The sequence below is a fragment of the Leuciscus leuciscus genome (assembly GCF_965113295.1).
Source record: "Leuciscus leuciscus genome assembly, chromosome: 1".
Taxonomy (NCBI): Eukaryota; Metazoa; Chordata; class Actinopteri; order Cypriniformes; family Leuciscidae; genus Leuciscus; species Leuciscus leuciscus.
This window is the reverse complement of record NC_138725.1, coordinates 52,362,022-52,381,781: the sequence shown is the minus strand read 5'-3', so window position 1 is coordinate 52,381,781 and position 19,760 is coordinate 52,362,022. Positions and strand designations below refer to the sequence as shown.

The window sequence follows — 19,760 nt, the reverse complement described above, 5'->3', positions numbered from 1 at the left end:
CTTTTTTGTGTTTAAAATATTCTATTAATTATACTTTAAATGTAGCAGTATAAACTTTGAGTACGCAACTAGTTTACAACTGAGTTTTTCATTTGTACTGCAACTACTAAAAGTAAACTTATAGGTATACTGATAGTTTACTAGTCAAATATGTAGCACATTTTTTAGTGTATGAAAGCACACTTTCAGTAAACTAGTTAAGTAGTTTTATACTGCAAGTATACTTGTAAGTTTTCTTTAAGTGAACAACATACTTAGTTTACTATTTATATATAATTTTTGCACTTTAAATATAGGCCTACTACTATTTTACTATTTAGGTATTGTTTTTATACTTGAGATATACCTTTAACTGTACTTTAACTTTACATTTTCAAACCATTTTATTCTAGCTTCATGCATCCTTTTTAATCAAGAATTTAATGTGTTCAAAAGTTTCAGAAAAAAGCTGAGAAAAACGCATTTGTCAAAGACTTCGTCTGGATTGGATTCAGAACGATGATCAAAATATAGATGGAAATTCAGTCAGTGGTGGGGAAAGAGTGAAGTAGATTTTAAGTAAATTCCTGTGTATGCTATCAGTGGACTATAGCCTACACAAAAAATTCAGATACTCAGAATTAGAAACATATCGGTTTTCTTTATAAATGAATATTTTCCAAAAATGTAGGCTACTAGATAAAAAATATTTAATAGGCTACTCAATCAAAAGAGTAAACACAACTACAAGCCAAGTATACTTAGAATACTTAATTATACTTTTAGTATATCTCAGTTAAAAGATTGAGTACAAGTATAGGCCAAATATACTTAGACTTTTCTGTCACTGCCAGTATAAGTCAAGTCAGTGCAATTACACTTTCTTTTTTTGTTGTTTAAAAGAAGTATACTAAGAGGACACTTGAATAAACTTCTTTTTCAGGGTTTTGATTCAGTGTTTCTAGATTATTTGTCACATGAGGCGTAGGACATCAAATGTACTAATTTATTGTGAACGGACATACACCGGCCACCAGATGGCGACAGCAGATCAACACGTTCAGATTAGGTAAAAATGTCAAAATGAATTTTGTCAAAAAAGTCATTTTAATTTTGTTTATTTTATATATGTATGTTTAATTATATCTCTATAAATGCTGCCCACTGGAATGAGTTAATCTAGAAAATGTATGTTAAATCATTGCTTAGGCTTACGTTATGTTGTATAGTGTTTATGTGGGCCTGCCGGTCGCTTTCATTAGGCCTTAGCTATTACAGGACACACATTTTTTTTTTCTTTTACAATTACTCTTCTAATTGAAACAAATATTTGCAGGGAGCTACAGTATATGGCATAATGATGGTTTATGAAAGAGGTGAACACTCCCTCACACAATTTTTTCCTACCACTGTCAATCCAGCACAAGAGATTTCACCTGATCATAACAGTTTCAACTTATGGGTTCCTAGGCAAATGTTAACATCCCATTTTATTTCTGCAATCCCAATGAAAACTGACCAAAAGAGATTTAAGAAAGTACATGGAAATGACTTTTGCTATTAATAGCCAAATATGTGAGCTGGAAACCAGAATTTTTGTGCATCCTCATGAAAACAGGATTCTGCTCTGGATGAAGGAAACTTTCTTTAAATCACACCAAAGACACTCCTCTCTGACAGTTTATTTTCATTCCTCTTCCCTTTCAGACTGAAATGGTTTCAGTTGCATAACCAGTCTAGTTTGCTAAAAGACTCTCTGTGAATGAGTGATAAATCAGATGCATTTTACATTGACATTTATTCATTTAGAAGACACATTTATCCAAAGTGCCTAACAAACGAGAATAAAACAAGCAGAAGTGATTAATCTAATCCAAGCACATCAGATCTGAGAGAGGTTTTGAACATATTCAGAAATGTTATTCTTTTGGAGATGCTGTGAAATTGTCAGAAGTGAAGGCTTCCGTGTTGGCTTTTCAGAATTTTTCCAATGTCTTATTTCCAGCGACCTCCGACCTTTCCTTTACCATGAACTTTTTTGCTGTGATAAAGAAAGAGGTGAAACATCAGCACAATTCAGAGACAATTTTTCTTAATGGCAGACTATTAGTCTTTTTCACGAAAGAAAAATGCTTAAGATATTTTGAAGAATGTTGGAAACTAAGCAAGTCTCGGTTCCCATTGACTCCCACTGTATTGACAAAAAAAACAATGGAAGTCAAGGGGAACCGAAACTGCTTGGCTATCAATATTTTTCAATATATCTTATTTTGTGCAGTAGAAGAAAGAAATGCATACATGTTTGGAACGACATGAGAGTGAGTAAATAATGACAGAATTTTCATCTTTGGATGCACTTTCCCTTTAAGGCAGGAATACACTATATGACTTTTGTTCAGATTTTTACCCAGATTTGCAGTCTGGAATAGTCGATGCTAGTTGCCAAAAGTCAAAGTCAGTCTGCAGATTTTGGGCAGTCTGAGTTGACAGATTTCACAGAAAATTGCATAGTAATGGGCAAAGATATTTTTAGCTTCAGACAATGAATCCATTGAGGTAGATGATATCAAACAAGTTTGATATTTTGAGCTGATTTTAGAACACATATCGTTTTCATTTGTCATGTGTCTCTTAGCAAAGAGACTCATGTTTCTGCATGAATTTAATATGTTCAGAACGACTTGAAACATTCAAACAATTAACTTAATGTGACTTACAACTTTTGAGCGTGAGAAATCCTGTTCAGTAGAACAACAATCTGTTGAGAAGGAAGCAAATTTCAAATAAATACAGTGTTTTCGTTCCGCTTTCACTTTCTACACTCTCTTTCTATCTCTCTATTTGACTTTCTCTAGCTAAACTAAGCACAGATTAGCATTTGCGATACAAACACCATCAGGTTTCATACAGTGAAATCTTTTACCAGTTTCTCAAACCTCAGTTCAGCAAACTAAACACACCTCATACTTCTGTCTCTTCATTTGATCCAAGAGGTCAAACTTCTCTGACTCCAGCTGGTGAATCCAGTTCCACATCTCCTGAGCTCGCTTTCTGTTTTTTGGGAGTAAGGAACAGATGATGATGCAAAACAACTATTCATGGAGCATGGAAAAAAACATTCCAGTCAAAAAACGTCTCAGGTTACGTATATAACCCTGGTTCCCTGAAGAAGGAACGAGACGCTGCATCGAGATGCGGTCGGAACGCCTCCGTGTGATTGCACGTCATGAAGCACGTATGAAATCAGTCCAATGGCGTGACATCATCGACCAGGAAAATATAAAGCATACCTGGAACAAACAGTCTCTAGCTTCTGATAGGCTGAAGCAAGTCGCTCACAGGCATGCAGGAAGTATGGCAGGGCGAAGCAGCATCCTGAGACGTTCCCTTTCAAGGGAACTCGAACTGCGTCGAGACGCGGTGGGAACACTATATCCACAACGCCATAGTAACAAGTGCCTGTCCGTGTGAAATCTCGACAAAGACAAAAGCACCTGCACCCCTGGAGTGGAGCCGAGGTCAAGGTCATAAAACCTCACTAATGCGTGCTGCTAGGCAACATCCTGCCACATCACAAACATATTGGAAGGAAACTCCTGACGATAATGTTTTAGAAGCAACCATACTCCTAGTCTCTTGGTCTGACGCCTCACAGTGCCACAAAGGAAACGTTACTAGAAGGTGTTTCCCCAAGGATACACCACTTAAAGGGACGTGGTAAGCAGCTAAGGCCGCCATGTACACCTTTAGTGTGGAGGGGATAGACTTGCGGATCCACTTTAAGGCGTAGAGTTTCCTCGTGGAGGGACATCTGGAGTGGAGGATGTTCTCAACAACCTCGGTGAAGAGACCTGAACTTATGAGCTGGGCGCCCTCAGAGGCCAAGCCCAAAGTTTCAACAATTCTGGGCGGGGGTGAAGGATAAACCCACTCGCCTGAGAGAAAAGGTCCAGAGGAGAGCCGTCAAGGAGAGACTCTAGGTCCGAAAACCATACTCTGGCCTGCCAAAATGGGGCTATTAACAGAAGACGGAACAGAACTCTCTCCAGAACCCAGAGCAGAGCGATCGGGGGAAATGCGCACAGACCTGACCTCGGCCACGTCTGCACAATAGCGTCCAGCCCCAGCTTGCTGACTTGAGTGAGAACCACAGTGCATTATATCGGTCTTGTCTATGTTTAACGGTTGTTGCTTTGCCTGCCCTCATTTTTGTTACTCTTTGTGGATTATTAATTAAAGACCTTTGACTTTCATCATCTTCAATGTGTATGCAATACAACCAGTCCATGACATATATAATGTTTCTTAATGATTTCTTAATGAAAGTTTATATTATATTATATTATATTATATCATATATAACATGGATGTGTATGTGTGTGGTCACCTCAACCCATCCTCTCGCAGATTTTCGATGCCAAGTGGAGAGCGCCTCTCTGAAAGCGTCTTTCTCTTGATCTCTCGTCCAGTCAAACGCTTCCCCCTTTTCTGCTCTGCCTAAACACAAACACACATATGTACAAACATGTATTAATGGTACATTACTGTATTTATGGTTAGGCTCAGTAACCTACCTTGGCTAAGAAGCCACCAAAGTTTGCCCCCATATTGGACAAAACCTTCTTCTTCTTGGCCTCGTCTTCTGCTCTCTTCTTAGCCTCCTCATCCTCTTTCCTCTGGCGCTCTTCCTGATGAGAGAGCACAGATATTATATTTCACATCGATTTTGATATTCTGTATTAAATTCCACATACAACTTTGAGAGCAATTGAGCATTTTATTTACTATGTTTTAAGTTTGACTTCTAATTTACCGCAATCCTCGTCTGTCTGTCTCTTTCTTTCTCTGCTCTAACACGCTGCTGCTCTGCTCGTTCTGACCGTCGCCGCTCCTGAGGACAGGTGGAATGAATGGCCAACATGGAGAAAATTAGTACAAAGCAAAGAGAAAGGTGAGTATAGAAGGTTTTTGTGGTAAATAAAAGTCATGAAAGAGAAAAAAATATGAAAAGATTGACTAAATTACAATTCTCTCCTTGAGACCGATCAGTTCTTCCTCCTCTTTCTTCCTCTGCTCAAAGTGAACATCAATTAAAGTCTGTAACTCCAGAAAGTCTTTCTCCATCCTTTTTCGGTGAATATCCTAAAATAGGAAATGATATAGATTAGAAATAGAAAGCCAAAACTTCCATGAAGTCCAAACTGAATGTTATCTTTAATCACATTTGGTAATTAATTGGATATGAATTTAATACGACCTCAATAAAAACAAACACAGTTTGCTTCGTCTTCATTGGACCCACCATATAAACATTCATACAGTTCAGAAAGTGAACCCTTCATATTATCTAAGTAATTCTCACTTTACAATTCATCCTAAACTGATGAACTGAACTGAACTGGTACTTACATCGAAATCTACCCGCTCACCCTCTGGAATCTTTGGAGGGGCAAGTTGTGGAACCATGGGCCTGTGTGGGAGATAAAAATAAAGCAAGATATTTTGGGGATTAAGTGCCTGAAGACATCTGGAAAATACAGAGCGTGCCTGTGGTTTGACAAACGAATGTTCAAACACTTACTTGGGCCGTGGTCTTTCCTCCTCTGATGAGAGAAACAGCAAATAGAGAAAAAAGAAACAAGGCAGTTATTGTAAACTATAATTATGCAGCGTTTCCTGTTCGCCCACATACAACCATACAATATGCGGCCCTATACTGGTTGCGTGTTTTTCTGTCTTGATATTTCACATTTTAAAATGATCTGGAATTATTTATTTTTTATAAAGCTGGTTCCTCTGAAGAAATATGAAACTAAAGGACACAACTGTAACTGTTCTTTCATGAACTCTGCAGTTCACATGTCAATTTTTATTAAACTCTGTGATTTAAGGTATTAAAGGTACAATATGTAAGAATTTTATATCAAAATATCAAAAAACCACTTGCATAGTGTTATATATTTCTTTCAGTTGTGTACTTACATTATCCTAAATGTTTCCAAGAATTTGTAAATTCAGAGAAATTCACAATTGTGTGTGTGTGTGTGTTCAGACTGTTTTATTGTTTTTAAACAAAAAGAGTGTGTGTGTGTGTGTGTGTGTGTGTGTGTGTGTGTGTGTGTGTGTGTGTGTGTGTGTGTGTGTAGACTTTTTTTTAATGTTTTTATACAAAAAGAGAGTGAACTAACTAGAAAGACAAATGTTATAAGATAAAAAATATAAACAAACCAGAAAAATAGTATAAAACCGTCAACTAATAATCTAGACATATCAGTCTATGATAATATTCAAAACTGCTTCTTGCCACATCAGATATGAAATATAGTAGCATGTTGCTATTAATGTTTAAATTACATGACTATTAACAAATGAAGAATTTATTATAATTTCAGTTTCACGCTTGTGACACAGATTGTAATAATTAATACTAGTCAACAACAGTTCTATGTCATGCAGGTCAGTGAAAAAGAAAAGCCACAAATGGTTCACAGTGATAGACAAGAGGATGTAACAACACAGAACTCAGGGATCAAGATAAGGAGTTAAAGGAAGTACTTTCATCTAAAAGCCCTTACCTTCTTCCTGAGTCTCCTCTGATAAACACAGCATTGAAAGAATACAGAAACACATAAGAGAACAATGTGAATATAATTACAACATACATTTAGTAGATCATTAGTAGCACACATTAGACAAATGATGTGTGTGGATGCTTACAAAAAACAACAACAAAAAAAATATATATATATATATATAACACTTTTTTTTTTTTTTTACCATGTTGCATGTGCATGTTTGTGAATATACCGGTAGTGTTTTTGTAAATGTTTGGATATAGCTTTAAGAGCTCACTGGAGAGGGTCATAGGCGATACTATGGCCAAGTGGCACAGTGGGAAATTGGAAATGGAAAAAGAAGATTTGTGCTTCGTCTGAACAGTATTTAAAGGGGTGGTTGATTATGATTTCACTTTTTTAACTTAGTTAGTGTGTAATGTTGCTGTTTGAGCATAAACAACATCTGCAAAGTCAGGACACTCAAAGTTCAAAGCAAAGGGAGATATTTGCTTTTAAAGAAATAGCTTTTTAAGGACTACAACAAACGGCTGGTAGGAACTACATGAGCTTCCTCCCGGGTTAGTGACATCACTAACCATACATTTACATAAACCCCGCCCCCGGAACGTGATTTATAGATTATCATGACAGAATATGCAAATCAATGATAAGAAGATAATTACACATAAGCTACATAAATTCATCAACTAACCATTCATAAATGTTGTCTACATGTTGTCACTTCTTCTTGAGTCTCTCCATCTTTGTCTGACAAACAAACAAAGTTTGGACTTTGGACTTTTATGTTTGGACATAAAAAGCTAAAAGTTTTTGTAATTTTCAGGACACAAGCTGTTGAGGCTCCGCCCTTTGTGCCGGGAGCAGCAGTTCATTTGTATTTAAAGGGACAGACACAAAAACTGTGCGTTTTTGCTCACATACACACTCTGGAGACATCAAAGACTTATTTTACATCTTGTGAAAAGGGCATTATACCACCCCTTTAAACCTGTGAGCCCTTAAAGCTATACAGTAGAACCAAACATTTACAAAAACACTATATGTGGCCCTGGATCACAAAACCAGTCACAAGTTGCACGGGTATATTTGTGGCAATAGCCAACAATACATTGTGGGTCAAAATTATCGTTTTTCTTTTATGCCAAAAATCATTAGGATATTAAGTAAAGATCATGTTCCATGAAGATATTTTGTAAATTTCCTACCGTAAATATATAAAACATTTATGTTTGTGAGTGAATGCAGCACAATCACGAACATAAATGGACAACTTTAAAGGCGATTGTCTCAATGTTTCGTTTTTTTTTTTTGCACCCTCAGATTGCACCCTCATGTTCAAATAGTTGTATCTCGGCCAAATATTGTCCTATCCTAACAAACCATACATCCACGGAAAGTTTATGTATCCAGCTTTCAGATTATGTATACATCTACTTTTTTTTTTAAATGACCCATGTGACTGGTTTTGTGGTCCAGGGTCACATATTCACAAACATGCACGTGCAACATAAAAAAGGTTTACACTGACCGACTAAATATAACATCACCCAAAACATAGAAACCGCATGCTATCAACCTTCCATCAACCTTTTACATGCTATTCTGATTGTGCATGTCTTTTTTTGATGAAGATGAACAATGTACCTTGATAATCTGTATACTCCTGCTCTTCTGTAATACAGATCCAGCAAAGAAATATGAAATCAAAATAAATCAAACAAATCAATCTCTTTAACAGATATAGATTTTTTTGGTATTTAGTTCTACTCAATAATCGTGTTCTCTCTTTATGCAGAACTTTTTGTTAATGTTCTTTCAGAGATGCAAATATCATGAGGCTGCTCATGACCATTATGTTCTGTCCTTTTGATTAACAAGATAAAGAATTATGGGTTTTGACTTGGGGAAATGAAGTTTCTCCTCTCTCCGGTCTTTGAATGTATTTTTTTTTATATTGGCTGATTAAATTATTTCTAGGTTATGTCATGATTCTGCCGCCTTGTCTCTGATTTTCCCTGGTCTTGAGGCAGGATCATGACAGGCCCATGTTTTGTGTGTAAGCACATGGCCATTTGTTTGGCTGTGTGCTTGCGTTGTCTCGTCATGTAACCCCGCCCCCTTGTTATCTCATCTTGTTATCATTATTGCTTTACCTGTGTCACCTGTTCCTGATTAGTTTGCTCCCTATTTCATCCCCTTGTGTTTGCTGTCCTGTGTCGGTACATTGTCTATCCTTGTCTGATACCCTCCGTGAGTTACCTGAAGAAAGTCTTGTCTTGTTAGAAGTATTTGATCCTGTCTTTATTGTCTAAGTTTATCGTCTGAGTGTTAGTCTAGTGTTTTCTGTCTTAATAGTTCATCCTGTCTTGTTTTACCCCCTCGTGGGTTTTGTTTTCTGTTTTTGTGTAGTAATAAACCCTTGTAATGTCTGCAAATGGTCTGCGATTGGGTTCTCTCCTTCTAAACCATGACAGAATGTACCGACCCAGACAGAACCCAGCAGACAGTATGTCTTTACCCTTCAAGCAACATTCGGATGACCAGGAACTATGGTGGCAGTCGGCTATCGCCGACAGTAAGAGAGGAAGACTTCCATTTCCTCCCCAGGGTGAGTCGACCTTGAGACAGTACGCCCAGGTCGTGGAAGGAAAGAGATTTTTCTTGCCGGAGATCCTGGTCAACCGTTACTTCGTCGCGGGTCTCAATACCCCTCCTCCTCTGGCTGAACGGGAGAGACTGGTCCACCGTCCTTTCCGAGAAGTGGTGGATCGTTTGTGTCAAAAGGAGCCGCAGACTTCCATGTCGCCACCAGCCAAGCTGCCCGTGATCCCAGAGGGTCGCGTCCTGGCCGTTGTTGCCCTTGGTGATAAGGCTGGTTCCACTTCTTCTCCTGAGGCCTCTTCTGTTCCCATTGTTCTCCATGGTAAACGAGGGAGACGAGTTTCCTGGGATTCCCCGTCTGAGTCTTCCTCGACCGAGTCAGCGCTGCCCGAGAACGCCATCCCTGCTCCTGTTACGGTTCCAGCTGAACATCTCCAACTGGTCGCTAGCCCAGCTACAGATTCGGCTTCGCGTTCAAGGAGAAAGAAGAGGAGAAAGGGAACCTCTCGCTCGTCATCTCTAGCTACTGCAAGCGCTGTTCCAGAGCCCGCTCCTGCAAGCGCTGTTCCAGAGCCCGCTCCTGCAAGCGCTGTTCCAGAGCCCGCTCCTGCAAGCGCTGTTCCAGAGCCCGCTCCTGCAAGCGCTGTTCCAGAGCCCGCTCCTGCAAGCGCTGTTCCAGAGCCCGCTCCTGCAAGCGCTGTTCCAGAGCCCGCTCCTGCAAGCGCTGTTCCAGAGCCCGCTCCTGCAAGCGCTGTTCCAGAGCCCGCTCCTGCAAGCGCTGTTCCAGAGCCCGCTCCTGCAAGCGCTGTTCCAGAGCCCGCTCCTGCAAGCGCTGTTCCAGAGCCCGCTCCTGCAAGCGCTGTTCCAGAGCCCGCTCCTGCAAGCGCTGTTCCAGAGCCCGCTCCTGCAAGCGCTGTTCCAGAGCCCGCTCCTGCAAGCGCTGTTCCAGAGCCCGCTCCTGCAAGCGCTGTTCCAGAGCCCGCTCCTGCGAGCGCTGTTCCAGAGCCCGCTCCTGCGAGCGCTGTTCCAGAGCCCGCTCCTGCGAGCGCTGTCCCAGGCGCTGTCCCAGAGCCCGCCACGGCAAGCGCTGTTCCAGAGCCAGCCTCGGCAAGCGCTGTTCCAGAGCCAGCCTCTGCAAGCGCTGTTCCAGAGCCAGCTTCTGCAAGCGCTGTTCCAGAGCCAGCTTCTGCAAGCGCTGTTCCAGAGCCAGCTTCTGCAAGCGCTGTTCCAGAGCCAGCTTCTGCAAGCGCTGTTCCAGAGCCAGCTTCTGCAAGCGCTGTTCCAGAGCCAGCTTCTGCAAGCGCTGTTCCAGAGCCAGCTTCTGCAAGCGCTGTTCCAGAGCCAGCTTCTGCAAGCGCTGTTCCAGAGCCAGCTTCTGCAAGCGCTGTTCCAGAGCCAGCTTCTGCAAGCGCTGTTCCAGAGCCAGCTTCTGCAAGCGCTGTTCCAGAGCCAGCTTCTGCAAGCGCTGTTCCAGAGCCAGCTTCTGCAAGCGCTGTTCCAGAGCCAGCTTCTGCAAGCGCTGTTCCAGAGCCAGCTTCTGCAAGCGCTGTTCCAGAGCCAGCTTCTGCAAGCGCTGTTCCAGAGCCAGCTTCTGCAAGCGCTGTTCCAGAGCCAGCTTCTGCAAGCGCTGTTCCAGAGCCAGCTTCTGCAAGCGCTGTTCCAGAGCCAGCTTCTGCAAGCGCTGTTCCAGAGCCAGCTTCTGCAAGCGCTGTTCCAGAGCCAGCTTCTGCAAGCGCTGTTCCAGAGCCAGCTTCTGCAAGCGCTGTTCCAGAGCCAGCTTCTGCAAGCGCTGTTCCAGAGCCAGCTTCTGCAAGCGCTGTTCCAGAGCCAGCTTCTGCAAGCGCTGTTCCAGAGCCAGCTTCTGCAAGCGCTGTTCCAGAGCCAGCTTCTGCAAGCGCTGTTCCAGAGCCAGCTTCTGCAAGCGCTGTTCCAGAGCCAGCTTCTGCAAGCGCTGTTCCAGAGCCAGCTTCTGCAAGCGCTGTTCCAGAGCCAGCTTCTGCAAGCGCTGTTCCAGAGCCAGCTTCTGCAAGCGCTGTTCCAGAGCCAGCTTCTGCAAGCGCTGTTCCAGAGCCAGCTTCTGCAAGCGCTGTTCCAGAGCCAGCTTCTGCAAGCGCTGTTCCAGAGCCAGCTTCTGCAAGCGCTGTTCCAGAGCCAGCTTCTGCAAGCGCTGTTCCAGAGTCTGCAGTCATGAGGGCTGCAGAGCGAGCAGCGGCCGATTCAGCTGCTAAGGCTATTTTGCGGTCGGTTTCGGCGAGTCACGAGATGCCGATTGTCATCGCTGCAAGAGCCTTGTCTGAGTATCTGTCCAGTCTAGCCAAGATTCTGGAGATGCCTGTCCCAGCTGATGTGTCCAGCCCTGTCCCAGCTGATGTGTCCAGCCCTGTCCCAGCTGATGTGTCCAGCCCTGTCCCAGCTGATGTGTCCAGCCCTGTCCCAGCTGATGTGTCCAGCCCTGTCCCAGCTGATGTGTCCAGCCCTGTCCCAGCTAATGTGTCCAGCCCTGTCCCAGCAGATGTGTCCAGTCCTGTCCCAGCTGACAGGAGGATGTCTGTGTCCAGTCCTGTCCCAGCTAATGTGTTCAGCCCTGTCCCTAGTTTTGTGTCCAGCCCTGTCCCAGCATCACAGTCTACTTCTTTCTCCACTCCCTTACCACCTGCCTCACCCATTGTCTTCGCTCCGCTGCCGGCTGTAGCTGTTCCCTCTGTCACCACTTCACCCCGGACTGTTTCCCCTAAGACTTTTCCTCGTGTGTCCCCATCCAAGTCTGCCCGGACCCCTCGCCCTCAGCCATCGTCCTGTCCACCCAAGACCACAGTCCCACCCACCCACCCTGGACATTCCCCCATGAACTCTGTGTTGTCTCCGCCTCCTCTTCCTTGTTTTTTATTTTTATTATGTCACCCCAATCCTGTCATTGTGTATTCATGTCTGCCTTTATTAGTTTTTGTCATGTTTTGTTGGTTTGTGTCCATGTCTCAGTCCGTCATGTCGCGTGTTTAGTGTTCCCTTAGGGAGCGTCTGGAAGCCGCTCCTTAAGGGAGGGGTTCTGTCATGATTCTGCCGCCTTGTCTCTGATTTTCCCTGGTCTTGAGGCAGGATCATGACAGGCCCATGTTTTGTGTGTAAGCACATGGCCATTTGTTTGGCTGTGTGCTTGCGTTGTCTCGTCATGTAACCCCGCCCCCTTGTTATCTCATCTTGTTATCATTATTGCTTTACCTGTGTCACCTGTTCCTGATTAGTTTGCTCCCTATTTCATCCCCTTGTGTTTGCTGTCCTGTGTCGGTACATTGTCTATCCTTGTCTGATACCCTCCGTGAGTTACCTGAAGAAAGTCTTGTCTTGTTAGAAGTATTTGATCCTGTCTTTATTGTCTAAGTTTATCGTCTGAGTGTTAGTCTAGTGTTTTCTGTCTTAATAGTTCATCCTGTCTTGTTTTACCCCCTCGTGGGTTTTGTTTTCTGTTTTTGTGTAGTAATAAACCCTTGTAATGTCTGCAAATGGTCTGCGATTGGGTTCTCTCCTTCTAAACCATGACAGGTTACAGACACATTTACCAGCATTTACCACTTTCAATAAGACACCAATATACAATTTTTCTATATTTATATACTAATATTAAAAACAAATCAAAGATTCATTCATTTTATTAACATCGTTATGTTTTTTTATTGTAGAATGTTCTGTCAATCTCTGTCAAATACTGTCAATCATTACTGTACATCGCATTTAAGTAGCCACTTATACCTCAGCATCCCACTTCTTCTCTATTTCTATTCATTTCTGTTATGTATTAAAATTACAGTATTTAATTGCATAAAGAGTCCATCACAGACATCAAGCCAGATATTTTTTACTTTTATCTTACTTGAGGATTATATGAAAATGTTAATTTAAGAACTGTTGCTTAGCCTTTTTGGACCATAAATCTGAGGTAACATTGCAGGTAAAATTTTCAATTATAGGTGTATATATATATATATGTGTGTGTGTGTCACAATACGGAAGAAAAGACACTCGCAACTTCCGTTTCATGCCGACTTTAAAACAACTTTCGCAATCAGCTACAAGTGTCTATTTAAGTGTATGTATACATCTACTATAGTTGCATTTGTAGGTGTGATTACTGTACAGTTCTTAATGCGTTTTTCCACACGTGACCACACATTATTTATTTTTTTAAGGAATCCTTCAGTTAAACATTATTTAATGAATATTATCATTAAATATTTTGAAATAATGCTGGCTGATGGCTTCAACAATAACACAAACCATTGATTAACAACCTCTTAGCTTACAATAGCCTTGGTATTTTGTCTTTTAAAATCAGTTCTCCTATGAAAACAATGGATTGGATTTTTACTTCCGGAAACCAATTGTTGCAGTAACTGAAAGGAGACTGGGGGTCTGACCCATGCATGCATGTCAGGAATGTAGTAAGAGTGTTTACACATTTAGCCCAGCTTCCAGAGAATAAAAATGTAATTGTTATCAATTAATTAATTTGCTCATACATCCAAATTAATCAGAGTTACATTTTGGTATATAAAGAGAATAGTCTGTTTGAACTTTATTCTTATTCATTTTTTTTATTTTTATATCATGATAGCTGTATGAGACATGCAAGACAACCGTGTCTAAGGTCATGAAGGTCAACAAAGCATTACATGTATCCACATATGCATACTTAGCATGTGTAATTCTTTTTAGGATTTATAGCACTATTGGTCACTATGTTAAGCTATGAATTATGTGTAGAAGTTTGTATCAGTGCTCTGTGTGGATGTAGTTTTCATGTTCTGTTCCAGTGAGTCCTGACAAAAACTCATCCTTGAAGGGAAAAGATGTTGCTATTAGATAAAGATATTGGAGAATATATATGTTTTATCTAATTGTGCTTGCAGGTGTTGTTTATTATTATTATTATTATTATGAGAGACATGTGACCATGCCAAAGGAATAGTAGAATTCAACAGCATGAGAAGAGAGCTCCCTGAATTAATGACCAGTGGCTCTTAGAACAAAGTGTGTCAAAGATAATTTCTCATTTGCGTAAAGAACAGAATACCATGTTCGGATGCTTCTAGAATTATCTGTACTGTTAACCAAACAGAACCTGTAGAAATTATGTCAACTGATTATCCATATGATTATAAGTAGTGTTTCTATATCCCAAGTTAGTTTGAGGCTGGCTCCTCTTACTCATTTTCTATGGCCTTTGGAAGTGTGGAGATCTTTGTCTTTAGTAAACTCTCTGAACTTTGACTCCTGGCCTTCAGTGAGCAGACTGGTCTCTTTATGTGGCTTAACTGGAATTCCCATAAATAACCCATTTGTAGATTTATGGACCCATTGACAGTGTGACCAGCCAATCAGTGGGTGATTGAGGTGCAACCTCCTGAACCCCCCCAAAAAAAAAAAAAAATTCTGCTGGATTTCACAGCTACTCCCTCATATTCACACTATTTCCGCTAGTGACGGTCAGCGTTGCTTGAGTAAAATGAGTGCATAACATGCTATCTCATTTCTCGGAATATTCATTTTTGTACGTTCTTTAATTTTCTCATCAACATTGAGAGTTTGATTCTTTAAACCCTCACTGAGGTCAAATTTACCTTCTCCTCCATCCTCTGCAGCCTCCTCCTCCTCCTCCTCCTCTGCTCCTCAATGACAGGGTGATAAATGAAAGGAAAACATTTGTGAATATCTAGTCTGTGCCAGAGAGAGCACGTGAGTAAAGAATACAAGTGTGTATATAAATAAGTGTGTGCATAAATAAGTGTGTGCAAAGGATTATGTAAGTGCACACCATTTGTTAGGGATGTATGCTAGCATAAACATGAGATCACTGTAATAAAAATAACCCTTCCAGGAAGAGGCAGGGTAACAAGCCTAAGCACCCAACCAGACTTGTACGTAGCTCTCTAAAACCAAGTGAAGCTCAGCTGGGTCTCTGGAGGTATCTATAATTGGCCTCTGGGTACACATTATACCAAGGCTTTACTGATAATCACTAAAGCTATATGGTCAATAAATAAATAAATAAATAAATAAATACTTACCCGCTACTTGTTCTCTAACAGGCCATTTAGGGAAGAGAAAGGAATGAGTAAACATTACAGTACCCTTTAAATGTAATGCTTTAATGGTCAAATAGAAACATTACTCACTCATATTCTTCCTCTACATCAGACATGATGAAACTTGGTAACAGAAGGAGAAAGAGAAAGTGAGAGTGAGACAGGAAGGAATGTCTGAAAGTACATGCAGAACCACATAACATTTTGCAATCACTTTAGAAAAAGAGCGTAGGAAAGAGTGACAAAACAGAAGTAGCACCAGATCTAAATTGTTTCATATGTTCCCAAGTGCTGACACTCCGTTGAATACTTCATTTGAAGATCAATGGAGTGAGAACAGGTGGGAATGTGGAGACAAAGACAGGGTGAAATACAATATCCCCAATATGTACCAGCATTTGCTTGTTTTTCCTAATAGGAACTTCAGGATTTGATTGCAGGAAATGTCTATCACACACTGTTTGACTGCAGTCTTTAACCTTCCACTGAGGGATTTCTCTCCCTGTGCCTCATCTTTCATATCAGTGCAATATCATATCTGCTATTTGAAACAATTTTATAGCTGCATTGTCATCGGCAGAGAGAATTTATGAGGCATGAAGCTGTCACCACTCAACTTGTACTTTACTGTCTCCAGACAAAGGCTTGTAAGCAGTGGCCATCTAAAACCAGCCTTTCAACAGATCACCCTTACTTTGTTAATGAGATTCTCAGCATCTGAAGGGCACGAGTCTGGCTAAATTTTGCACGAAACGATCAAATTACAAACGAAAGATGCCCGTCGTTCCGGATCGACCCAAATAGGAATAGAAGCAAGAGTCATTTTAAGAACAGGTTGGGGAAAGTGACAGATAAAGAGGGTGTTTTGGGGACATGTAAGGTTATGGAGAGGCATTGCAGCATTAACCACAAAATTCTGATAGGATCATTTTAGCCAAGGATGCAGGGGGAGATTACATGAGTTAAGACAAATCTTTATTGTTCTTGGAGCGAATTTTATTAATGGTTCCGTAAGTCCATTTGGTCCAGGACGCAGTCAAACTCTACAAATATCAGTACAGACCACTACAGGCACTTGCGCCAGGAATAAGTAGGTCATGACCATTGTTGGCCAGCTACACACTGTTTTGCACATAGTTATTTCATAACATTTTCCTAAAGTAGCAAAATAGTTTGGTACAGGAAATAAAAAAACACATTATCAGATACAACTAACATTATTATAACTGCACACAAGAACTAAAATGAACAAACAGACCTTCAGATTTCATAAAATGTAGCTAATTTACTGTCTGAATTATACTGATAAATTAATTTACTTTTCTCGAGATGGAAAGAACAGACTGAAAAAAAAATGCAGTTGTTTAAGAAGTAACAAAAATACTTTTACCTTTTAGTGACGGTAGGATGGTTTCACCGTGGAAAAGGATAAAACACAGGCTCACAAAGGATGAAAGGAGAGTCCCTGTGAATTATGAGAGTTTTGTAATGCAGGACAATGGGTTGGTTTTATATGAGGACAGGGACAGATGGAGGGTGTTAGCAGCTACAGTATAGGACCATGGATGGATTAGAAATGAACCCAGGGACAGAAAGATGACCACCACAAAGGATTAGGGGAAACAGGGGGAATGACCTCACACAACAAACACAGGGATATAAAAAGAGATAGAAAAAACAAAGGGACAGTTGGGGACAAAAATAGCACAGGGGATTTAGACCCAATTCTTCCCAGAATACATATTTTCTATTTGACACAAAGTAAAATAAGGTAATAGATAAGACAACTTTAAGGTGAAAGGATGGGTAGGTGGGAAATTTGCTGTTATAAGAAGTGAGGTTCAAGGCAACATGTTCAGCTCATACAGTTGTCGTTTTTTTGCAAATTTGCTAGGCTGACAATGCAACAGACTTCAATAGATTACAGTTCAATTGTTTTGTTTTTTAACTTTAACGATAAAACAAAGCATCTTTGCCTGCAAATTAGAACAGCTTGCAGTCTTGTAATATTTAGAATATTAATTTCTTCAGCATGAGAGACATTTCTTCTTTTTTAAAAGTATTCATCTCTTAGCAAACATTTGGTTTGTGGTCCTTCCAGTGCCTTTAAGGTCGCTCACAGCTGTGTTTGCCCATTTAAAATTTGAGCAAATCCAGAACACATACCGTCCTTTTTTTCAGGCCAACTCTTTTTCTGTCTGTTCTTTTTTTCCTGTCTGTCTGTTCCAACACATGAAGAGAAACACCACTGAGGACAGAGATGGTCTGTGGGTTTGCACCAAACATAGAGCTTTTGAACTCCACAGATTTTTCTTTCAAGGGTTTCAGGTTTTGCCATATGATTTTAACTCTTGACATGACGGTCTTTCTCAAAAGTAAAAAGTGTCTCTCTTTGCTGTTTGAAGCACACAGTTCTATAAAAATCACTGGTGGAAGGTCTAGGGCAGTGGTCACCAACCTTTTCAAGCCTAAGATCACATCCAAAGTCCAAATGTAAACCAAGATCTACCACTTGCAAAAAATTATGAAAAAACAAGGCCACAGTGTAGTTCTACTTTGACATTCTTTGTTGCCTGTTAGTCACTAGCAAAATATTTATTTAACTAACTGTCAACTATAGTTCAACATCTTCAACAGTAATATAACATTGTTAAGTATTTCCACAGGCTTATTACTCATATATAAACACAATAATCAGTCAATTACAGGCCTAAGCCAATAATGTACTGTTTCACTTTCCCTTTTAAAACATATTTCAAATATGGAAATGGAAATACTCAGGTTAGTGCAACTAGCATACAAAATATTATGACAAAAGTCATCCTTCAATTCTTCAAAAATATTTTCACACAAATTACAAACCTACATTCATTACCTCAATAATCAATCAATTACAGGCCTAAAACAATCATGTACAGCACTGATTCTCTTTCCCTTTTTCAACAACATAAAACACATAAAACACTTTTAACAATATAGCCAACAGATTTCAAACTAGCAATACTCCCTAGGGACACTCTGGGGACTCAGATGAGATTCTCTCCCCACACATATATTCAATGTGATGGCTGTGATTGCACACTATCAGCGCGCGGCAAAAATGACGTCATTGTAACAGCGCGCGCGCCTCCGCATCCGAAGATGCACGACTTTGAACCGAATCTGCCCGAGCAGACGGATATTAGGGGGAGACCGGGGACAGTTGCAACAGGGGATGGTTGCAACATGTCATTTTTCTCCAATCAGAAACAAGCTAGAGTGATGACACTCATACTGCACATGCACAGTTAGACCCTCCACCCACCAAGAAGACAGTAGACATATTCAACGTCTGCTGCTGCATTTATTGAACAAAACTTGTTTTGGAGGTATGAAAGTAAATTTTTTCATGAGTATTATTTTTGTCATACTGTCCTGAAATTTTGTATGAATTAATCAAAACTTACTTCGTTTGAATTATTGTTTTGTTGACTTCTAAGTGACATGGTTAGCATGTGTCAAAGTCAGTGTGTCTAGCAGGCATATGATGTTCTGTCATGGCTGATAGGGTTGGGGACGGTTGCAACATGTTATAAATTGCATGTTTAATAAAAGTTTGTTGCATTGCAAGTTGTTAAATTCTTCCTGTCTGACACTGAAATATGGAGAGATTGAATAGCATCTGTAACACCTGCACACTGAATCTATGTAGGCCTATGTTCTACACATGAACAAACAAAACTCAATAACTGTTATTTGATAAATATGACTAAATAAATAAATAATAGGCTACAATAATATTATGGAAATAAATAATACTATAAAATTATAGTAGGCCTAAAACAGTTAATATTTTCAGAATTCTTTGCTCATTGAGACAAAAAACTTAAGTTAATTAATGAAATTTAAGGTATTTTTAACATGTTGCAACCGTCCCCTGGGTCGGGGTCAGTTGCAACATCTGACTTCTTCCATTCAAATAAATACTGTGAACGATATGTCATATGTAATCATCTTTAAATGGTATGGGTAATTAGCAGACAGATGCAAGTTTAATATATACAAATTTGGTTGGTCTAGTCCAAATAGTCTCTGAGTAATTGAGAGAAATGCAAAAACTGTTGCAACTGTCCCCGGTCTCCCTACTACATATCATCACACCGGCACCCAGTTTGCGCGTCTAAATCAGTTGTATGGTCTGGTTTTCAGTCTAAAACAGTTGCGTCAAATATAAATACCTCGTCTGTTTGGGGAGGTGCGCGCGCAGTCAGCGGAGGCTCGCGCTGCGGTGCCAGGCGAAAATATAAAGCGGTTGTTTTACAGACATTATTTGTAAACTATAGGCTATTTGATTGGACAGATATACCCCTCTCCCTCCCCTAGACACCATTTACTACACACAATAGGCTCACACATGTTGCATTTTAAATTAATAAATAATAATGAATAAAAATATTGGGTTTTTTTTCTCTGATTTTGAAAACTCTTCGCGATCGACTTAAAATGCTTCCAAGATCGACTTGTCGACCGCGATCGACGGGTT

At 40.4% G+C, this 19,760-nt stretch overlaps 1 protein-coding gene across 2 annotated transcripts; it reads right to left on the bottom strand.

The window, feature by feature from the left end:
• Positions 1-1,758: 1,758 nt before the first annotated feature.
• Positions 1,759-19,743, bottom strand: tnnt1 (troponin T type 1 (skeletal, slow)). 2 transcript variants are annotated; one of them, XM_082177620.1, is made up of 15 exons: positions 16,629-19,743; positions 15,329-15,361; positions 15,221-15,234; positions 14,774-14,821; positions 8,202-8,228; positions 6,555-6,572; positions 5,561-5,582; positions 5,389-5,449; positions 5,005-5,121; positions 4,793-4,870; positions 4,554-4,667; positions 4,367-4,476; positions 2,940-3,030; positions 2,697-2,737; positions 1,759-2,020 (listed from the first exon to the last, which is right to left on the bottom strand). In XM_082177620.1, the coding sequence occupies exons 2-15, from the start codon at positions 15,352-15,354 to the stop codon at positions 1,975-1,977; spliced, it is 813 nt and encodes a 270-aa protein (XP_082033746.1). In that variant the 5' UTR covers positions 15,355-15,361; positions 16,629-19,743; the 3' UTR covers positions 1,759-1,974. The 2 variants fall into 2 exon arrangements, with proteins under 2 accessions (XP_082033746.1, XP_082033747.1); XM_082177621.1 differs by lacking the exons at positions 8,202-8,228; positions 15,221-15,234; positions 15,329-15,361; positions 16,629-19,743 and having other exon boundaries at positions 14,774-15,165.
• Between the last annotated feature and the right edge of the window lie 17 nt (positions 19,744-19,760).